Genomic DNA, 20,733 nt, shown 5'->3' with positions numbered 1-20,733 from the left:
CTATTAGTGGTCACCTGGATGCTCTCTGCAGCAAGCATAAGTTATTCTACTTTATTCTGCAGTACTCCTTGTGGCCCAATTCTAAGTTCCACATAACATGAGGGATAAACTCTTGACTCCAGCTTACCAGATGTGAAGTCTGATTACCAGAGAGTAAATTCAATTCACTCCTGACAGCATTTCACTCCTGGAAGGTGGCAGGAAGCAGAGGGGTCAGTTTTTGTATTAATGCCATACTCAAGAGAAAGGAAGCCTATTTTCCCTCACGGAGGGAATTCTTTTCTACAAACTACCACTCTAAGCTGGATTTATTTATTAAATTAAGAATACCCCTCTTGTTACAAATAAGAACTAATACTTATAAATAAGCCACTGCAAATTTAATATTAATTTTTATTCAGGTTAATGACTGAAACTGAGTGTTGCTTCTCAAAATGAATTACTCATTGAAGGGAACAACAATAGGACAGCAGTGCTTCCCGGAGGGGGGGGGGGTTGTTTGGGGTGTGTTCAGTAGGAGAATCATGTATTCTAAACCAGCCTGGACTACATAGCAAGAATGACAATGGAGAGATGGTATCTATGTGGCCTTGAAAGTAGCTAATAAAAACCCTAAAGGAAGTTGCATTTCCAAATGAAAATGTAAACATCCTTCTAAGGAAAAACACGAGAATTCATTGTGCTAGAGTCCCTGAGCTAATACTCAGCATTGCAAAACAGAGAAATAAAACAAGAGACAACTGACCACCGAATATAGGAACAATTGATAAATTTATAAATCTTCTGATTCTTATATTTGTGCTGTAGGGGTAGAGCATGCTAGTTATTAAAACCAGAGATGGTAAGAGCTGGTTAAATGCTTTTGGTAAAAACCAGAATCCGTAGGCTTAGTTTAGGGAGCTATGAAATGAGGTTCTTAAAATCATTAACATTTCCTGGCCCCACTAAACCTGAGTTGAGCTCTATATTGTGAATTATAGTGAAGACTTCTATTCAAACAGTATTGTGATAAGTAAGTGGCTGTCTTCTAGAGGGCCTCAGGTCCCCTGGAGTGTGAGTTCTAGGAAGTCTGTGCGTTGCCTAATATAAGCCCTTAGAAAGAGCAGCAAGCACTTACTGCTCAGACATGTCTGCATTCTCGGCAATGTTAATATTCTCAAGTACGTCTGAGTACCTTGTGCACAGCACAGATGATGAACTTAATAAACTGTGGTCAAAATAATTAAGCATGTTAAGTAAATAGATGTAACAAACATGAGCACTGTAAGCCCCAAATAAATTCCTCCTTCTATAAGTTGCATTGGTCCTGTTGCTTTGTCACAGCAATGGAGAAGAAACTGTTAACAAAGTAGATGTTGTAAGTCCCATGACAACCTGGGCTGAAGTGTGAGGCCCTGTGTAAACAAATAGGCACATACAAATTCATAGCTATGTACACACATGCACAATTAAAATAAATCTGAAAACTCCCAAAACTAAAAGAAAGACACCCCGATCTCTACAAATGACTCATTAGAAAAAGAATTGGACTTTGATTAAATTTTGAGAGCAAAGAAATGAAAACAATAGTTTTAAAACATACAAGGGGGGGGGAAACAGGAGGCAAGCTTTTCATATTCAGCAAAACTGAGCTTCAAACATTAAGGCTACAAACTGTAACCAATGTGGGAGACCTCAAGGAATGTGGACCTTAAGATCCTTTCCCCAAGGGAAGCACATAGCTTTAGAAAGTCAGACAAAATGAACATCAGAACAGTACTGACATCAGGCTTGATGGTTGGCACCAACCTGGAACTCCAGCTTTTTGGCAGGCTGAGACAGGAGGATTTCAAGGCCTTCCTGGACGATAGAATGAGCTGGTGGTCAGCATAGGCAATCTAGTGAGAGCCTACCTCAAAAAGCACAGAGCTCTGGATGTAACTTAGCGGTAGAGAACCTGCTACGTACCTGAAGGGCCTAGGGTCATAGCTAATCCTTAACAAACATGAAATAAAGCAAAAAGATCCCAATGACCTGAAAATCCCTATTGTGTAGTGAGAGACATTGTAGCCAAATGTGTAATGTTGGAACATAGTAGCAAAACAGGTTTCTCTGGTGACAATGATTATACATGACTGTTTTAGTCAGGGTTTCTATTCCTGCACAAACATCATGACCAAGAAGCAAGTTGGGGAAGAAAGGGTTTACTCAGCTTACTTCCACATAGCTGTTCATCACTAGAGGAAGTCAGGACTGGAACTCAAGCAGGTCAGGAAGCACAAGCTGATGCAGAGGCCATGGAGGGATATTCCTTACTGGCTTGCTTCTCCAGGCTTGCTCAGGCTGCTCTCTTATAGAGCCCAAGACTTCCAGCCCAGGGATGGCACCACCCACAAGGGGTCCTACCCCCTTGATCACTAATTGAGAAAATGGCCCACAGCTGGATCTCATAGAGGCACTTCCCCAACTGAAGCTCCCTTCTCTGTGATAACTCCAGCCTGTGTCAAGTTGGCACACAAAACCAGCCAGTACAATGACTACAGTGCTGCTTATTCACAGTTATGGTAGGGGAGCACTGCAGCTGGTGGGACTCCCTTGGCTGGGGAAGTGAGATGCTCTGTTCCACAAAGGGAAGACACAGAAGCTGTACTGATGTTCAGGGCCCTCCCTGAACCAGTCTTACTCATCTCTTCACTTAGCTAGTCCTGAGTTGGGTCCATCACAATAAACCTCTAATTGCAAGGAAAGTGCTTTCCTGACTCTATGAGACATTCTACCAAGTTACTCAGAGTAAAGGATCTTGGGAGTCCCTGAACTTGTATTTAGTTGGAAATGTAGGGTGGACAGGAGGACTTCCAAAGTTTGGTTGGAGTCTTCAGTAGAAGCAGACCTATGGAGGATTGAGCTTTTAAACCTGTTGTCTATTGCCAGGATAAAACACCATGGCCAAGGCAACTTATGAAAGGAAGCATTTACTTGGATGTCTCAGAGCCCCAGAAGGTTAGAGTCCACTGAGTATCACTGGGCAGGAGCACAGTAGCTGAGAGTGGCAGCTGCTTTCACAAACACCAGACAGAAAGCCAGAGCTAACGGGGAATGGTGTGTGCTTTTTAAAACTGTACTCCCTATCTGGAGTGACACACCTCCTCCAGCAAGGTCACACATCTTAAGACTTCCCAAATAGTTCCACCAAGTTGGGACCTAAGTATTGAAATACATGAGCTTATGGGGCTCCACATTCAATCCACCACAACTGAAGAGTTTTTATGTCGCCTCTACTAGTGACTGTCAGAAGTCAACTATAGTCTACACAGCTAGGATGGAAATGAAATTCAAAACCAGTGATAAGTAATAAACAAGAAAAAGCAAGGGAATGAGCTGCGTCTTAGTCACAGAGCACCTGTCTAGTATGTGCAAGCAAGGCACCGAGGAGAAAAAAGCCACAAGTCCACTTTGCACACATTATTACCTAATGATACAGTGTAGAGATCCGGAGAGTATTGTGTTCAAAATGGCAGAGATGCATATTTTCCTGTCTATCTTTACCTATAGGAGCTCTCACTATTCTGAAGTTACTTTAGGGTTGTCTCAAATTCAAGAACCCACCCAAAGGAATATCTAATGTGTATCTATTTTATGAAAGGAAAAGGGAGGCACAAACTCATAGTGAATAAATATCCAAAGCCTATGTAACTTAATTTTGTTACATAGAATGTATAAAGCAGTCAAAATAAGAATTGGTATTTTAGTATCTAAATTATTTTCAGGGTTTTATTACAGTCTAAAGCAGGAATACATTTAGAGAAACTAAGTTCCACCTTTGGAACCAAATGGAGAAAGAAAAGAACCAATTCCCAAAAGTTATACTTTAGCCTTTACATATGCACCTTGGTGTACACACACACACACACACACACACACACACACACACACACACACACACACACACACTTTAAAAAAATTTAAAAGCAAAACACAAATCACAAAATCATTGGTATAAAAAAAGTCATCTTAAGATTGTACATACTTTCAAGATGAAGCAGAGGCAGGTGGATCTGTGAGTTTGCGGCCAATGGGGTCTACACAATGAGTTCCAGGATAACCAGGGCTACACAAGCAAATTTCGAAAATAAATGAACAAACAAATTAGTAACTAAATGATATCATATTTGTAAAAAACAAATGTTTTCTAATATTTGCAAAGGAAAAGCAAATTCCTTCATTCCTTAAATGTTCAGTAATCCTTACTACTTTTCAGGTAGTGGGAATTCAGTGAAGTATGCAAGTCAGTGTTGTGGACAAACATAGTCCATGTAACAGAAAACAGATGACCAAGTAATTACAATTATAAAAGTAATTATAAAACAGCATAAACATTATAACGACACACAAAGTAATCATATTCAAAGCTGATCTAACAGCACAGGAAGGAGAGCTTCTGCCAGGTAGAGCTGAGATGGTTAGCACAGGATAGGGATATTGACTACGTATGAAATATGGGGTCAGAATGTTAAACAAGTATAGAATAGTGACTTTTTTTTTTAAACATTCATACAATGTTTTAATAAAATAAGCAAAACAGAGATGAATGCCCTAAAGAATGATCACATTTAACCTCTGGTATAATAATAAAAACCATAGTATATATTATATTTATTATTATATAACAGTTAATCAATATATTTAATATTCTAATTATAACATGTCATAAGTAGTATGTGATATTATTATAATAAAATAAATAATAATAATTATTATTATTGGTTCTTCAAGACAAGGTTTCTCTGTGTAGCCCTGGCTGTCCTGGAACTTGCTCTGTAGACCAGGCTGGCCTCGAACTCAGAGATACACCTGCCTCTGCCTCCCAAGTGCTGGGGTTGAAGGCGTGGCCACCACTGCCCAGCATCTGGCATTACTTTTATCATATTATAGAAATGAGTTAGTTGGGAAGAACAGAAAATTCATCTTAATTCAGTTTAATTTTCATAAAAGCAATGAATATTTTGGAAATAAAGTGACATTTTTACTATTCTAATGAATTTTATTTGACGGCAATGTTTTATAAGCAGTTTATAATCAAACATTTAAACCTAAGAGGAGCAAGGAGCATAGCTTTGACAGGGCTCTTGCCTAGCACTCAAAAGTATTTGGATTTCATCTCCAGCATTGCAGAAACAAAACAAAAAGAATCAGAAACAGACATTGCTGTTGAAGTCTGAAAATATATACAATTAATTTGGAGAGGAATTTGAAACTATCTATAAAACTGTGTAATTACTGCTCCTTTGAGTCATTATTCCCACTTCTAGGAATTCACCCTGAAGAAGCACATCTAATATTACAGAAATACAGATCAACAGTTATTTAGTGAAATACTTGTTTTTACTGTGAAATCCTGGGACTGACTTAAGAGCTCACATAGTGTGTTCATACAATGTGGAAACATTTGGCTCTAAATAACAAAAGATGTTGTGGAAGGATCAAAACATACTTATTGGGCTGGAGAGATGGCTCAGCAATTAAGAGCACTGACTGCTCTTTCAGAGGTCCTGAGTTCAATTCCCAGCAACCACATGGTGACTTACAACCATCTGTAATGGGATCTGATGCCCTCTTCTGGTGTGTCTGAAGACAGCGACAGTGTACTCATATAGATTAAATGAATAAATAAATACATACATACATATAAAGACATACTTATTGGAAAAAAAAAAGCCAAGTACAAAGCAGACCTATACGGTATACCTTTCTATGAAACAAAGAACTGTGTTTAAAGAGGGAAGGAGGGTGGGGAAGGAAGGGAGAGAGGGAGAGAAGGGAACAGTGGTACCTGTAGCACTAGCATGGTGGGTGCTGAGGCTGGAGCATCTCCATTTCAAGGCTAACAAGGCTATGGAATGAAACCCTGTCTAAACAGCAAAAGCAGCACAGGTTAAATGACTACATAGGAAAGAGAGTAATCTCGGCTTCTCTGCTCTACATTCTGTGAAGTCAAAAGATTTAACCCAAGACTCCCCGTAAAGAAATGGGAATGCAACAAAACCACCAGAGGATTTGATGCAGCAGAGCTATAGGGTATCTTTATAAAATTAAGTCATTTGTCAGAGTCAAAATACTATGCACAAAAGGGGGAGGCTAATAAGCAATATATTATTCTCAGTACACATGAAATTATTCAACAGAGCTCTTCTGGCCAATTTCAAGCTGTATTTTACTACCTTAAATATCTTAAAGTGTACTATATGGGTGATGTGACGCTTCACTGTGGAATTAAGTGGTAACTCTTGACAAAGTAGTCATTATCAGGAGATAATTGACCTTATTTGAGAGCTGAGCATCCTGAGGCAAAGTTGAGTGTACTTAATCCTGGCAGGTTAATTATCTAGTGATTAGGGAACCTTAAAAGGTATTACTCTTAAGGACCGTTTTCAAAATGACTCTATTCAAAAACTTCTTAATTTAATAATAATGAAAAACAAGAACAATCAAGTTCTTTAATCATGTACAGGTAGACAATGACTACAAAACATGAGCTGGCATCAACTGATATAATTTATAATTACCTGCATGTAGAATGGCCTTTATTAAGCTGACTGCAAGTGAATGTAGATGAAGAAGCAAAGCTACTTTAGTGAATATAACCTATGAATTAAGGCATTTTATTTAAGAGCTGAAAATACAATGCAATGATAGGGTTAGATTTTGTTTCTTTATTTAACTATTCATTTATTTATTTTTGTTGCTCTTTTAAAAGGCAGGGTCTGGATCTATAGTCTAAGTTGGCCATGAACTCTTGGCAATCCTGCTTCAGCCTCATCAGCCATCATACAGGTTGACTAAACAATCATAATTGAGATAAGAACATGTCTCAGCGCATTTCTGAATTTCAGGGAAGGCTGCGGGACAGACAAGTGGAGGACCACTTGCCTAAAACGCAAAAGACTTGTCTGAACAATGGAATAAGAGGGTGGGAAGTATCTTGGGGGAGAAAGAGAATGAAATATTATTCAACTTTAGAAGACAATATACTTCTAAGACATGCTATAACATGGACAAACTTTGAAAACATTATGGGAAATAAGCCGAGGATGTCAGATAATTATCAAATGAAGCTAGTTGTATAAGGTACTTAGTATGTGCAAACTCTTGGTGATAATGCAAAAAAGGCAGCTACCAAGGCTGGGAAGACAGAATATGGGTGGAGTTATTATTTAATATGCACAGAGCTTCTGCTTGGGATGAAGGAAAAATTCTTCAAATGGACCATGGGAAGGGTGTGCAGCACTGCAGATGGTGCTGCATAGTGAACTGCATGCTGGAAAATGGTTGGAATGCTCAGCTTTGCTCCTTTCTGCCTTCTATGCTTTCTGTCTTTCCAGATAGGAACGTATGATATAGCCCACAGCGACTGAGAACTGCTGATTTTCCTTCTACCTGCCAAATACCCAGAGTACAGGCCTGTAGGGCTGTAGCCAGACCAGCATTCCACTGAGTGCATTTGGAGTTCTGTTAAGTACTTCTTACTACAAAACAATAAAGAGGGTAAGTAAGTCACTTAGTAACTCCCTTTGTCTACATCAGAATACTGGATCAATGATGTTCCAATTTTTCTTAGGATGTATCTAATTATTTTCAAACATTCATTTTTCTTGCCTTTGAAACAGGAACTCATGTTGCCTGGGTTGGCTTCAAACATTTGATCTTCCTGCCTCTGCCTTCCAATTGCTAGACGTACAAGCACACACCCTTCTTGCACTAGCTTATGAATTCTACTTTCAGTCTGAAGTGAAGAGTGACTACAAGAAGATTCAAAACTCTTTCAAATGCAGGGACTTATTCCCCCTCATCTTTTTTTTTTTTTCTTAGTTTATAATTTTTTTGAGACAAGAGTTGCAGTAAGTAACCCAGGCTGGCTTGAACTTTCTGTGTAGCCCAGGTGTATCTGAAACAAGTTTGCCTTTCTCTTAGAAGTGCCGGGCTGCTTCCTTGTCTGCTTCTTCACTCACAAACACTAGCTTTTCAGAACCCTAGAGTCCCAACTCAGTCCTCTCACAACAGATATTCTGTATGGATACTTGGCTTAACTCTTTTTTTCTTTTTAAGTTTTATTGCATTATGATGAGAAAAGTCACATGATTTCAATTTATCTGAATTTGCTAACATATTTTACAATACATAATTTACAAACATATTTTAATAGAATTAAATCACATTCTCATTTCCCTTTTGTACCCCAACTCCTCCCAGAGATCCCCCTTCAATACCTACAGTATCTTTTTTTATCATATTCTTTTTTGTTTGTTTGTTTGTTTTAGTTTTTTGTCTTTTGTTTTGTTTTGTTTTTTCGAGACAGGGTTTCTCTGTATATACCTGGCTGTCCTGGAACTCACTCTGTAGACCAGGCTGACCTCGAACTCAGAAATCCACCTGCTTCTGCCTCCCAAGTACTGGGATTCATGTCATATTCTTTAAAATTTATAAAATATTATAACAATAAAATGAGTATTATAAAAGTTGTTTGATATAGAACAACAATCAATTAAACAGTCTTATGTAGATGCTTGCCTACAGCAATACTGAAAACACATACATTTTTCTCAATATAAATTTTAAATAACTCCAAACATATTAACTGTATATTTCAAAATAATACATCACTACTAGTATTTTCTTAAATGAACATAAATATATAAAGCCTTTTTGTTTGTTTGTTTTCTATTCAGTAGAGCTTAAAATCTTGGGTCTTACAGTGGTACAATTGGCTTAACTCTTAATGCTACAGTCTCAGTGGTTCTCAATCTGTGGATCCCCACCCTGTGAAAAGACTCTTTCACAGGGGTAACTAAAGATCATCGGGAAAACAGATATTTACATTACAGTGCATAACAACAGCAAAATTACAGTTGTTAATTAGCAACGAAAATAATTTTATGGTTGGGGGGGTTACAACATGAGGAACTGTATTAAAGGGTCATAGCATCAGGAAGGCTGAGAACCAGTGTGAGTGGTAAGTACACTGGGACAATTTTGCAAGCATGTCTTTTACTTGTTTCATGGGGATCACTTGATGACTGTCTTTGACGCAATAAGGTTGGTGGGCAAGTTATTTTTATTTACTTACTACTTTTAAATTTTTATTTATTCATTTACTTTATGTGTATGAGTAAGCGAGTATCTGCTCCTTTGGAACAGGAGTTACAGAGAGTTGTGGGTGCTAGCTGAGCCTTATCTCCAGCTCCTGGTTTTTACTTACTCATCTTGAGACAAAGTTTTGCCTACAAGTTCCAGGCTAGCCTAGACCATGCAGTGCCCTTGCCTCCACCTCAGAAGTGCTTCAGTCTGTAGTCAGGTACTGCTACGCCCAGCTTGCTAAAGCAGTTAAATTTTAACTAAGACCACTGGGAAATCATCAATGCTAGTGTCCAAATCTTTCCAGAAAAGGAAAGGGACAACCAAGTACAAATCAAAGCTAAGTGTGCTTGATATCAGATGATTACCATCATTCTTGGAAATCGAATATTAAGTAAATTGGGGGGGCACTAAGAAGGGAAAAGAGGAAATATAAAATAATCATGTAAATACACATATATTTCTTGTTCATTACATTTTACATGGCAGTGCATTTTTACAACAAAAATGTTTTCTTTCTTTAAGAGCTGAAGATAATTTATTCTTATTACTAAAGTATTCAAGGAGAACAATGGTAATATGTTCAAAAGCTAAAACATTAATCTACTTGCACTTTGTAATCAAATACAATATCATCTTTATTATCCCTATTAAACTGCATTACCTTAGCTGATTAACATTTAAAACATTTAAAACTTACTTGGTATCATTAAGGTGCTGAATTATTTGATTTTGTATTATATGCAAATGCAGCTTCATCCAACCTCACCGTTAAAGCGCAGAGCAAACATTATCGCATTAGGTAGCTGTTTATTTATCAGAAGTCCTTTAAAGACTGCTTCAATAAAATACCAAACACATCGGATCGCCCTGAAGCCACCTTCATTCTATAGTCCATATCACAACTGATCTTACAAAGTACTTGGTTTCTATTGGTTACTGATTTGCCATAATAGGTTTTACTACATGAATATTTGTTGAAGTGAATGCAAATGAACAGGATTCACAAACAAAAGATAAGAAAAAGTTGTTCAACATGACATGTAATGATGTAGCAGCTTACAGTTTTGTCTTCTAGGTTTGAAAATATCATTTATTAATCTGTACTAAGACCTAATCCAATGTTACTAGTTTGTAGAATAAGTCTTTATAAAATTGTTAACTATATGTAACATAACCTTACCATTTTAAGTACTAAGTTCAGTGCTAAGCACATTCACAGCTGTGTGTAACCATCACCACTGACTACGCCTGTGTGTAACCATCACCACTGACTATGCCTGTGTGTAACCATCACCACTGACTATGCCTGTGTGTAACCATCACCACTGACTATGCCTGTGTGCAACCATTACCAATGACCATGCCTGGTTTGTACCACTGGAATGCAATGCTCTATTGTGGGTCTGTGAATTTACCTAAACCTCCATCTCCACGGTGTTGGTCTGAATGTATGGCACTTCATTGAGTAAGCAGTCACTTTACCCTCAGTTGCACTCCCATGTCTGTAGAGAAATCCAAAGGTTGTTTGCTACATCTGGCTTTTTAAGCTTTATAGAACGTTTTTAAGACATTCATAAAGCATATGGATGGAAGTTTCTATTCTTTGATGTTTAATAATATTCCATCTATATATATTAGAAATTTTGCTCACTAAAAATTTGATTTGCAACTGAGCGTGGTGGTCTATACCTCTAATCCTAGTACTTAGGAGGCAGAGGCAGGCAGATCTCTGTGAGTTCAAATCCAGCCTGGTCTACAGAGTGAGTTCCGGAATAGTAAGGACACAAAGAAACCCTGTCTCAAAAACCAAACCAAACCAAACCAAACCAAACCAAACCAAACCAAACCAAACCAACCAACCGACCGACCAACAACATCAACATAATCGCTTTGCCTATACCACTGGCTATTGTGAATAGTGTTGAAACACAGTCGCGTGTAAGCCTTTGAGTTTTTGCTTTTAGTTTTGGGACAGATTAAGAAGTTGAATTGCTGAGTTATGTTAATAATTCTATGTTCATTTTTGTTTGTCAATTTACTAAACTATTTTCCATAAGAGCTTTATAACTTCACATTTTAACCAGTAATACACAGGCGTTCAGTTTCTCCATCAGGCTTATGGATATGAAGCAGTGTCTAATTTTAGGTCCATTAATGTTTCTCTAATAATCAGAGATATTGACTGTCTTTTCATGTGTTTACAGACCATCTGTAAAGTGGGTATATTTTTTGAGAACTGTTTACTTAAGTCCTTTGATCAATGTATGTGTGCAAATGTATAAATATATGTATGACTGTTTTAAGATAGTCTCCCTGTCCATAGCCCAGGGTGGCCTCAGCTTTGGATCTTCTGCTTCAACCTCCAGAATGACAGGATGCATGCTCATGCCGAGACTCGTCAGCCATTTTCTTTTTCTTGAGACAGGGCTTCTCTGTGTAGCCCTGGCTGTCCTGGAACTCACTCTGTAGAACATGATAGCCTTGAACTTAGAAATCCACCTGCCTCTGCCTCCCAAGTGCTGGGATCAAAGGCATGTGCCAGCACTGCCTGGCTCTCATCAGCCATTTTTAAAATTTGCTTGTTGGTTTTCTTGTTGTCATTGAGTTATATATTTGAAGCTTGATAACTACTCTTTCCACTTATGTGGGTATTGTTCCATATTCCAGAGCTTGTTCTTTGAAGCAAAAATCCATTTTTTTTTCTTGTTATTTAAGGTTTCTCTTTGTACCAACCTAGCCTTGGACACACTATCCTCTTGCATCTGTATCCTCAGTGATGGATTACAGCTGTGTTCAGCTATTCTTGGCCATAAAAGCATTTAATTTTTGATTAATTCTAATTAACCTTTTATTTTTTGACTGTTGCTTTGCTTAACACACTTTCTTTTTTTTCTTTTTTAAACAGTGAAGACCATTTTGATATCATCAACATTTTCTGTAAACATAAAAGTCACTTTGGGGGGATTATTCTTTTCTGTTCCCCTAAGTCTCTTCTCTTTAGCATCAATCAATGATTGAGATGCCTTTATATATAAATTTAGTCATTTAAAAATTTGCATTTATCTATTTGACTGTTTATTTATTTATTGCATGTGCACACCAGGCTTCACATACGGAGATCCAGGGTGATCAATGTAACAGAAAACCCCCAACATTCATAAAAGTTCATCAGTATGGCTACAATCCCATGAAGGCTCAGTCATAGCTTCCCCTAGTCTATTACAGAAGTGAAAAAAACATAGAGGAAGAAGGGTGACTCTTACTATATATAACTTAATCCCTAATGATTTAATTTTTAAGGAAATAATTTTAATAAGAAATTATTCTTTAGGAAATACAAAAATACAGTGGTAGAGAAAGTCACATTGAGTGAATCTTATACAATTATCCCAAAACTTACCCAAAATTTTCTTATTTTTATTTATATTTATGCTATCCTAAACATACACACAGTCCCAAAACAGACAAACTTTTTTTGTTTTGTTTTGTTTTTTTTTTTTGGAGACAGGATATCAACTCATAGAGGTCTGCCTGCCTTTGCCTCCTGAATGCTGGGATTAAAGGAGTGTGCTACAACACCTTAGATTATTTTGTTTTCCTTTTCTACAGCAACTTACCGTCTCATTTCCAAAGAGGATGTCAACATAAGGCATGACTTCCATCAAGGCTTCCTTGAAGAACTGGCTAATGAATGGTGCAGACAGGTTCAAAGTGAAGACCCTGTTGTTCTCGGCAGCATAGCGAGCCACTTTCAATACCGACTCTGGGGAGACTGTGAGAAAGAAGCCCTAGATGATGAAAAAAAAAGAGATGAAATTAGAACAGTTGCCTCCACACAGTTTAAGTGAGAATAAGAGGAACTATGTGTATGTTTATGAATGCTTAAATAAAAACCTTAAATATGGGGTAAGTATCCTTGATGCTTATACAAGATTCAATCAAATACCAACGCTTACATAAACAATATAAAATACCAATGCTTGTACAAACCTAAGTCCACGGCAGAAATGGCAGTACTTAACTAGAAAAACGTTTATCACGTGAGCACTATATGTTTGCTACATGTCATTACTGCAAAGAAACATATTTCACATTAGATTTTATATATGCACCACTATGAACACTTGGAACCTAGAAAACAAAAATACTCAAGAAAATACTACGTATATTTAAATTTCAGAAATATAAATGGAGGTAGGTGGAATCCTAGCTTCTAATAAACATTCATCATCTTTTCAGTGGTTTAGACATAATGTTTGTAAAGAGAATAGTTTATTTATTACCTTAAAAATATCTTAACTAGGGCTGGCGAGATGGCTCAGTGGTTAAGAGCACCAACTGCTCTTCCGAAGGTCCCGAGTTCAAATCCCAGCAACCACATGGTGGCTCACAAACACCCGTAATGAGATCTGACGCCCTCTCTGGAATATCTGAAGACAGTTATAGTGTACTATATAATAAATAAATATTAAAAAAAAAATCTTAACTAAATTTATTTGCTCTTATTTTCTAGTCTCAAGAAAGTGTCTACTACATTAACCAATGATGGCATGGAGAGGTCTAGAAGTCTGGAGATTATAGGTGTGTCACAATGCCTGGATTTTTTTCTTAATACTTATTTTTAGTTAGAAGTTTTTAAAGTTTTTTTCTTTTTGTTTTTTGTTTTTGTATTTGTTTTTTTCTCTTGAGACAGCGTTTCTCTGTGTAGCCCTGGCTGTCCTGGAACTTACTCCGTAGACCAGGCTGGCCTCAAACTCAGAAAACCGCCTGCCTCTGCTTCCCAAAGGCTGGGATTAAAGGCGTGCAACCACCACTGCCCAGCTTATTAAATTAATCTATTTTTTACACTCCATATTCCATCCACCCTCCCAATGCTCCTCATCCCTCACCTCCTCCCCACCCCTAGTCTCCACGTGGATGCCCCCAGCCCCCACCCCACCTGACCTCTAAACTCCCTGGGGCCTCCAGTCTCTTAGTTAGAATTTTTAAATAATAAGAAAGTAATCCCAGGCTATAACATAAAATTAGTTTCATACCAGGAACACCGTATTTTAAAATACTACTTATTTACATTTCTCATGATAAAATCTTTTTAGCATATATTAGTGCTTTCTGGATAGAGACATAGGCAGATATGGACAGATGTGAAAGAAGGTAGAGAGGTACAGAGAGGAGACAAGTCCAAGCACAATGACAGACTGTGAGACTGTGCTAATACAGAGGCCTGTGGGGCAGTCAGGAGGCACTGGACATGGGAGTGTGGGGAGGCTGCAATGTGGGGAGGAGTGTGATTAGAGAAAAAAAGGCAAGAAAACCAAACAGGACAGCAACAATTTACCATCAACTAGTAACACCCTGACTTTGGCTGTGTAAGAGAAAGCCACACTGGAGTTCTAAGTATGAAACCCACAGACTGTTTGAGATATAAAAGGCAAAAAGTAGAATTCAAAGATGATGTTTAATTTTTTTTTTTTTTAAAAAGAATCTGGTTTTATTGTTGAATAGAAAAGTCCAGAATAAGACTAGGGTCACATTGCAAATACAACAACTATTCCGAGTTTCCATGAAAATGTTTGAGTCATCAGAAATACATGAGAAGAGTGTGGTTCTGATTACCAAGGGAGGGAATGTGGACCAGTGAGAGAACAGATGAGAGCAAGACAGAAAAGGAGAGAATGATGGTAGGCAAACAGGGAGAATGTGGCAGAGGAATGTGACAGGGGATTCGAGGAAGATGCTAATGTGTTCAGGGTTACGGTGAGGCAACGATGAAGGCACTGGGCGCACACAGGATGTGATGACTAGATAAAGGCACTTGTTGTGAGAGTAAACTACAGAGGGGTAGAAGGACTAGCGAGAGAACGAGGGTAAGGAATATTAATCAAGTCCAGAGATAATCAGTGAATGTTGCTACAACCATCTGAAATTTACTGATTAGTTCTGGTGTACCAGGCACTGGAGTAACACCTTCCAATTTAGTGATTATTATGAAACGAATGTCATACATACTATTTCATCACTCTCATTTAGTAAATAATTCTGAAATCAAAACAGGAACTTGATTTTGATGAAAGAGGGAATGAGAAGATGGTTCTGGGGGTTGGTTTATTTGACACAGATTCTACCATGCAGCTCAGGCTGGCTTTGGACTCCAGATCCTATACTCTCCTTCCCCAAGTGCTGGATAACAGGCCTAGCTTCAGAGGACAGATAATAAGCATGTATTTTGACCATTCCCTCTTTTCAAAGAAAGCAACACAGTGAAGAAACAGAAGGAAAAACCAAGGGAGCAAGGATAATCAGAGCAAAGAACTGGGAAAGGTGGCTCATTTTCAACTGGGTAAAAAGAAGAGAAAATAATGACAACATACAAGAAATGCCTTTAAAGGATTCTGAAAATCCCAGGTATGATCTTGTACACCTGTACTTCCAGAACTTGGTAGGCCGAGCTTGGAAGACTGCCGAGGTCAAAGCCAGTCTAGGCAGTATAAATGAGACCCAGTCTACCTCAACAAACAAACTAAAGTTACAAAGTTTTATGAAGTATCAACTTTTATTGAGAGGCTAGTCACTCACATCATAGGAGGATACAGAACTTTGAAGAGAGAAAAATAGAACCTTTTCCCAATAACTTTTCATATGGCAGGTTGATCATAATTCTAAAAGGATAAATTCTGTGGTGGCAGTCACTTGTATTAGGAAGACAGTTTGTTGCCCTTATGCATTCAGAAAAATTAAGAGAGACTTTTTAAGCTGCAATTGTGTTGGGGCTCAGGACACTGTACACTAAGATATGGTACCTTGGAAATAGGAGGAAAGTGCAGAGGTACAGTACTTCTGTGTGAAGTTCCCATTTTATATGGAAGTAGGCCACAAGAGCCTTATTCTAGAGTCCTGTCCCATTCCTGGAGGACAAGAAGAATCTGGAAAGACAAGGTCTGCTCAATGCTATTTCCTCTCCTGTCACTTGATACCACTAGATATTACATCATATCCTCTTTGCCTAATTAAGATTATTTCTTCAGAATTGTACATAAAATAGTTTTCCCAAGGCTGTGAGACTTTACTTCTAAATGCTCCTGTGTCCTCTAAAAGCCTGCCAAGTAGATTTGAAGAGTCATATGAGTACAAGCCATGATCCTTGCAATGGCTTGCAAATGATGTTTCTTATCATAATAACATGTTTTCACATTTAGAAACTCCATGCCACTAATTCCTAACTATGATTCAATTATTCTAAAAGGTAATGTTTGAAACACTATTAAAAAAATATCCCCAATGTTTTTTCTTTAGACACATGCCACTTGAAAACTATCAGCACCCCAGCTGCGTTCCTTGCTATTTCAGTCACTAAGAGAATTAAATGAAGCAGTTTTTACAGCATCTGTCTCTGTAGTAGTATGTATATACTTGCTTTTTTAGTCGTTTATTTAATGAGAAGAGTTTTAAAGCTTCCCTCTCTTATTTTTCTCCAAACTGTTACAGCATGAAATAGAAGCCTCCCCGAGCTAGCGTTCTGCCAGCTGCAGATTAACCACAGACAGCCACAGAGTGGGCTGTATAAATAGTAACCTGGTCAAATAATTAGGCTTCTCACCAACTTCAGACTGAAAATTTGATCTGTGCTCAAATACATATGATTGTAATTTAAGTCACAGAACAGTATGCTTCCAGAGTCTAAATTTGGCCTGATTCCAAATCTATGTGTGTTGTATGTGTTTTACTCTAAAATATATAACACAATAGTATTGTAATATGGATAGTATATATTTGATTTTGTGAATTTTATAAATAGGCAAAAACATTAGCTTCTAAATAAGTAGTACAACTTAATTATATTTTAAAACAATCTCTTACTTTGTAAAGTAAATATTCACAATTTAAACAAGTTGGGATTTGTGCTGTAAGATGGCAAAGATTGTTAAAATGTATGCCAACCATAACTTTTCTTCCGAGATTTATAACCTTTGCTGAGGCGCGTACTCCAGTCTACCGCACGACCCAGAGTCAAAACAGTACTGCTACAAAAAGAATCATTCTGTTCATGTCAGGTTTATAATACAAGTAAGTCAGAAGTCTATATGTGTGTACTTTAGAAAAACACTCCATATATCCAGCAAAGTCTTGGGATTTTATAGTTAGGGATGTCCGTTTATACAGTTAGCTCTGTATGTCTCTCCCTGTAAACAATTCAAAAGACAGTTTATGTATTTACAGATGGAAAAATGCTTATCAGAATTCAAAACACAGGGGGATATTGTCATTCATTACAAACAAAAAAAAGGAGGAAGATGGGGTAAAAGACCATTTTAGCAAAGCTTGATTTACTGCCTGGAAATCTTAATCACTCTAAGGGATTTCTCAGGGTATTTTAAATATAGTTAAAAAAGAAAAAGAAAAAGAAAAAGAAATATACAAAAACAAAGGGAAACAATTTTTTTTCTTCACTAGTATTTACTTCAATTCAGAGTCATTATTTGGGATTCCTCTTAAATGTCTTTACCTAAGAATGTAAGCTTTGGAATGACACCCATTAACAGTTATTTGAGGTATGAAACTTATGTGTGTGTACATAGGCACTTATGTAAATATAAGTTTTTCTTGATTCAAAAGAATATAGAATGGTGGGGGTGTTGTCGAATGCCTGCAATCTCAGCATTCAATAGGCTGAAGCAGGGGTTCAAGAACACAAATCTGGTATTGTGTTCACGGAAGCTTCAAGGCCAGCCTGGGCTAAACAAGACCTTGCCAGGAACAAAACATAGAAGTATACAGAGTGACAATGACTCTGACTAAGTGAACACACTAAGACAAACTGGGGTGGGAAGGGAGACCTTTGCCTATGCTATTATAAAATACTCTGATCTGGGTATCCTAAGAGATACAGAGGGCAGAAGCAACCGATGTTGTTTTATAATACCAAGTCTCACTCTTCTCTACCTAGTCCTAAAGCAAATACACACAGGCATTAAAGCTTATGCAGTGGTAATTGAGGGGCTCGGCATCTTCTGCACGTCACATATAAAGAGCAAGCAAACACTTAGTTTGGCTGATTGCTAAGGACTTGTAGTTTATCCCCACCCCCAGACACACAGTCATGTGAATTCTAGTTTGATTAGAAAGTTTTTGTTTTTGTTTCTTGTTTTTTAAAATAGACTCTATAACAAAAGAAAAGTAAGTATCATCCTTCTCAAGTACAAAATTATTTCCACAGACAGGACTAAAGAAATATTAAGATCCTTGCTCAGTCAAACAGAAGACTGGGAAAGGTGACAAAGGGTAAATAAATACAACAACTCTGTAAAGAACTGAAAAATAGAAAAACAGATGGGCAGGATGTTCTGATGTCTCAGGTCATCCTAGGCTCTATCCTAGTAAAGTCCAATGTAGACAAAGGCTCTTTTCTAACAATGAAAGAAACAATGTTTAAGGTAGTGAAAGGTGGAGTTGAGATCATGCCCAAGGCCTAACACATCTAGGCCAGCATTCTATCAGTGAGCAGCAGTCTCAGCCTGAAGCAGACACACACAATGCTGCTGAAGAGAGTAACCAACAGTCTTAGGAATAATCTGAAAAAACACAAAGGGAATATTCAACAAACTTATACTCTTGACTCACTAATTCTTCTGACAACTTGCTTATGTGCTGGATCTGAAATATCTCCCCGTATGCTCATGACTTTGAACATGTCATTCCTCCTGGAGGTGCTGTTACATATCAGACTCAGGCCTACCTGGCAGAGAGGTCAGTAAGGACAGACATTTGAAAGGTATACCCACTGTATTTTGACCTGTGCTTTCATCTTGTGGGGTTCTGAGTAGTCAAACCAAACCAGGTCAAAACAAACAAACAAACAAACAAACAATTAAACTCCAGGTAAAAACCAAAGCAAAAATCTAAGAAACAGACTACCCTTAACTGGGAATTTTTATGTTAAAATGACATACATTATTAGCCTGCCTTTTAAAAATGTTTGAATGTTGCTTTTAATATTTAAACTACAGATGTACTTTATAACATCTCTAGAGAAAAAGGGCTGTTGTAGGGAATACTTCTTAGACATTACAAAAGATGAGCGCTGGTCTGGGCTGGCTGGTGCTCAGAGCAGACCTTGGGCGCAATCTCTGCAGCCAGTCCCACGACTCCCAGAGGAAGCTCCACTCCCAGGTCCTCTAACAAGCCCAGGATCACAGGATACCAAAATCTTAGGATCACAGAGGCAGCTTGACTCTGAAGAGTTCTGACACAACCAGGATCACAGGAAGGACAGGCTCCAGTCAGATTTAGCAGGGGCAGGTAGCACTAGAGATAACCAGGTGTCGGGGGACAAGCATAAGAAAATAAACAATACAAACCAAGGTTACTCGGCATCATCAGAACCTAATACTCCCACCATTGCAAGTCCTGGGCACACCATTACACCGAAAAAGCAAGATTCAGATATAAAATCACTTCTCATGATGATGATACAGGACTTTAAGAAGGACATAAATAGTACCCTCAAAGAAATACAGGGGAATACAGGTTAACAACTAGAGGCCCTTAAAGAGGAAACACAAAAATCCCTTAAAGAACTACAGGAAAACATAATCAAACAGGTGAAGGAAATGAGCAAAACCACCCAGAATCTAAAAATGGAAATAGAAACAATAAAGAAATCAGCAAGAAAGACAACTCTGGAGATAGAAAACCTAGGAAAGAAATCAGGAGTTGTAGATGCAAGCATCAACAACAGAATACAAGAGATAGAAGAGAGAATCTCAGGGGCAGAAGACACCATAGAAAACATTGACACAACAGTCAAAGAAATGCAAAAAGCAAAGAGCTCCTAACCCAACACATCCAGGAAATCCAGGATGCAATGAGAAGACCAAACCTAAGGATAATAGGTATAGAAGAGAATGAAGACTCCCAATGTTATGGGCCAGTAAATATCTCAACAAAATTATAGAAGAAAACTTCCCTAACCTAAAGAAAGAGATGCCCATAAACATACAAGAAGCATACAGAACTCCAAATAGACTGGACCAGAAAAGAAATTCCTCTTGTCATATAATAATCAAAACACCAAATGCACTAAAGAAAGAAAGAATACTAAAAGCAGTAAGGGAAAAAGGTCAACTAACATATAAAGGCAGGCCTATCAGAATTATACCAGACTTCTCCCCAGAGACTATGAAAGCTAGAAGATTCCGGGCAGATATCATACAGACCCTAAGAGAACACAAATGCCAGCCTAGGATACTATACCCAGCAAAACTCTCAATTACCATAGATGAAGAAAACAAGATATTCCATGACAAAACAAAGTTTACACAATATCTTTCCACAAATCCAGCTCTACAAAGGATAATAGATGGAAAACATCAACATGAGGAGCAAAACTACACCCTAGAAGAAGCAAGAAGGTAATCTTTCAACAAATCCACACAAACCTAATTCTACCCCTTACAACAAAAATAACAAGAAATGACAATTACTTTTTCTTATTATCTTAATATGAAAATTAATATTACCAATATATCCTAATCAACTGAAATCCAATAATATGAGTTATTAGAAATTTGTTGATTGTCATCCAATGGTCTCTCTAATTTGGTAATTGGAGAAATAGGTCCAATA

At 37.7% G+C, this 20,733-nt stretch overlaps 1 protein-coding gene across 2 annotated transcripts in view; it reads right to left on the bottom strand.

Annotated features, from left to right (window-relative positions):
• Positions 1–20,733, bottom strand: part of Adk (adenosine kinase) — a 412,863-nt gene that overhangs the window by 109,342 nt on the left and 282,788 nt on the right. For both annotated transcript variants that reach the window (XM_031362750.1, XM_031362751.1), the window contains exon 7: positions 12,729–12,899. In XM_031362750.1, coding sequence (XP_031218610.1) covers positions 12,729–12,899 — 171 coding nt within the window. The remainder of the gene's footprint in view (positions 1–12,728; positions 12,900–20,733) is intronic.

This window comes from Mastomys coucha, unplaced genomic scaffold (genome assembly GCF_008632895.1).
Source record: "Mastomys coucha isolate ucsf_1 unplaced genomic scaffold, UCSF_Mcou_1 pScaffold9, whole genome shotgun sequence".
In the NCBI taxonomy this organism is placed as follows: Eukaryota; Metazoa; Chordata; class Mammalia; order Rodentia; family Muridae; genus Mastomys; species Mastomys coucha.
The sequence above is the reverse complement of the archived record's forward strand: the minus strand, read 5'-3'. Positions and strand labels throughout refer to the sequence as shown.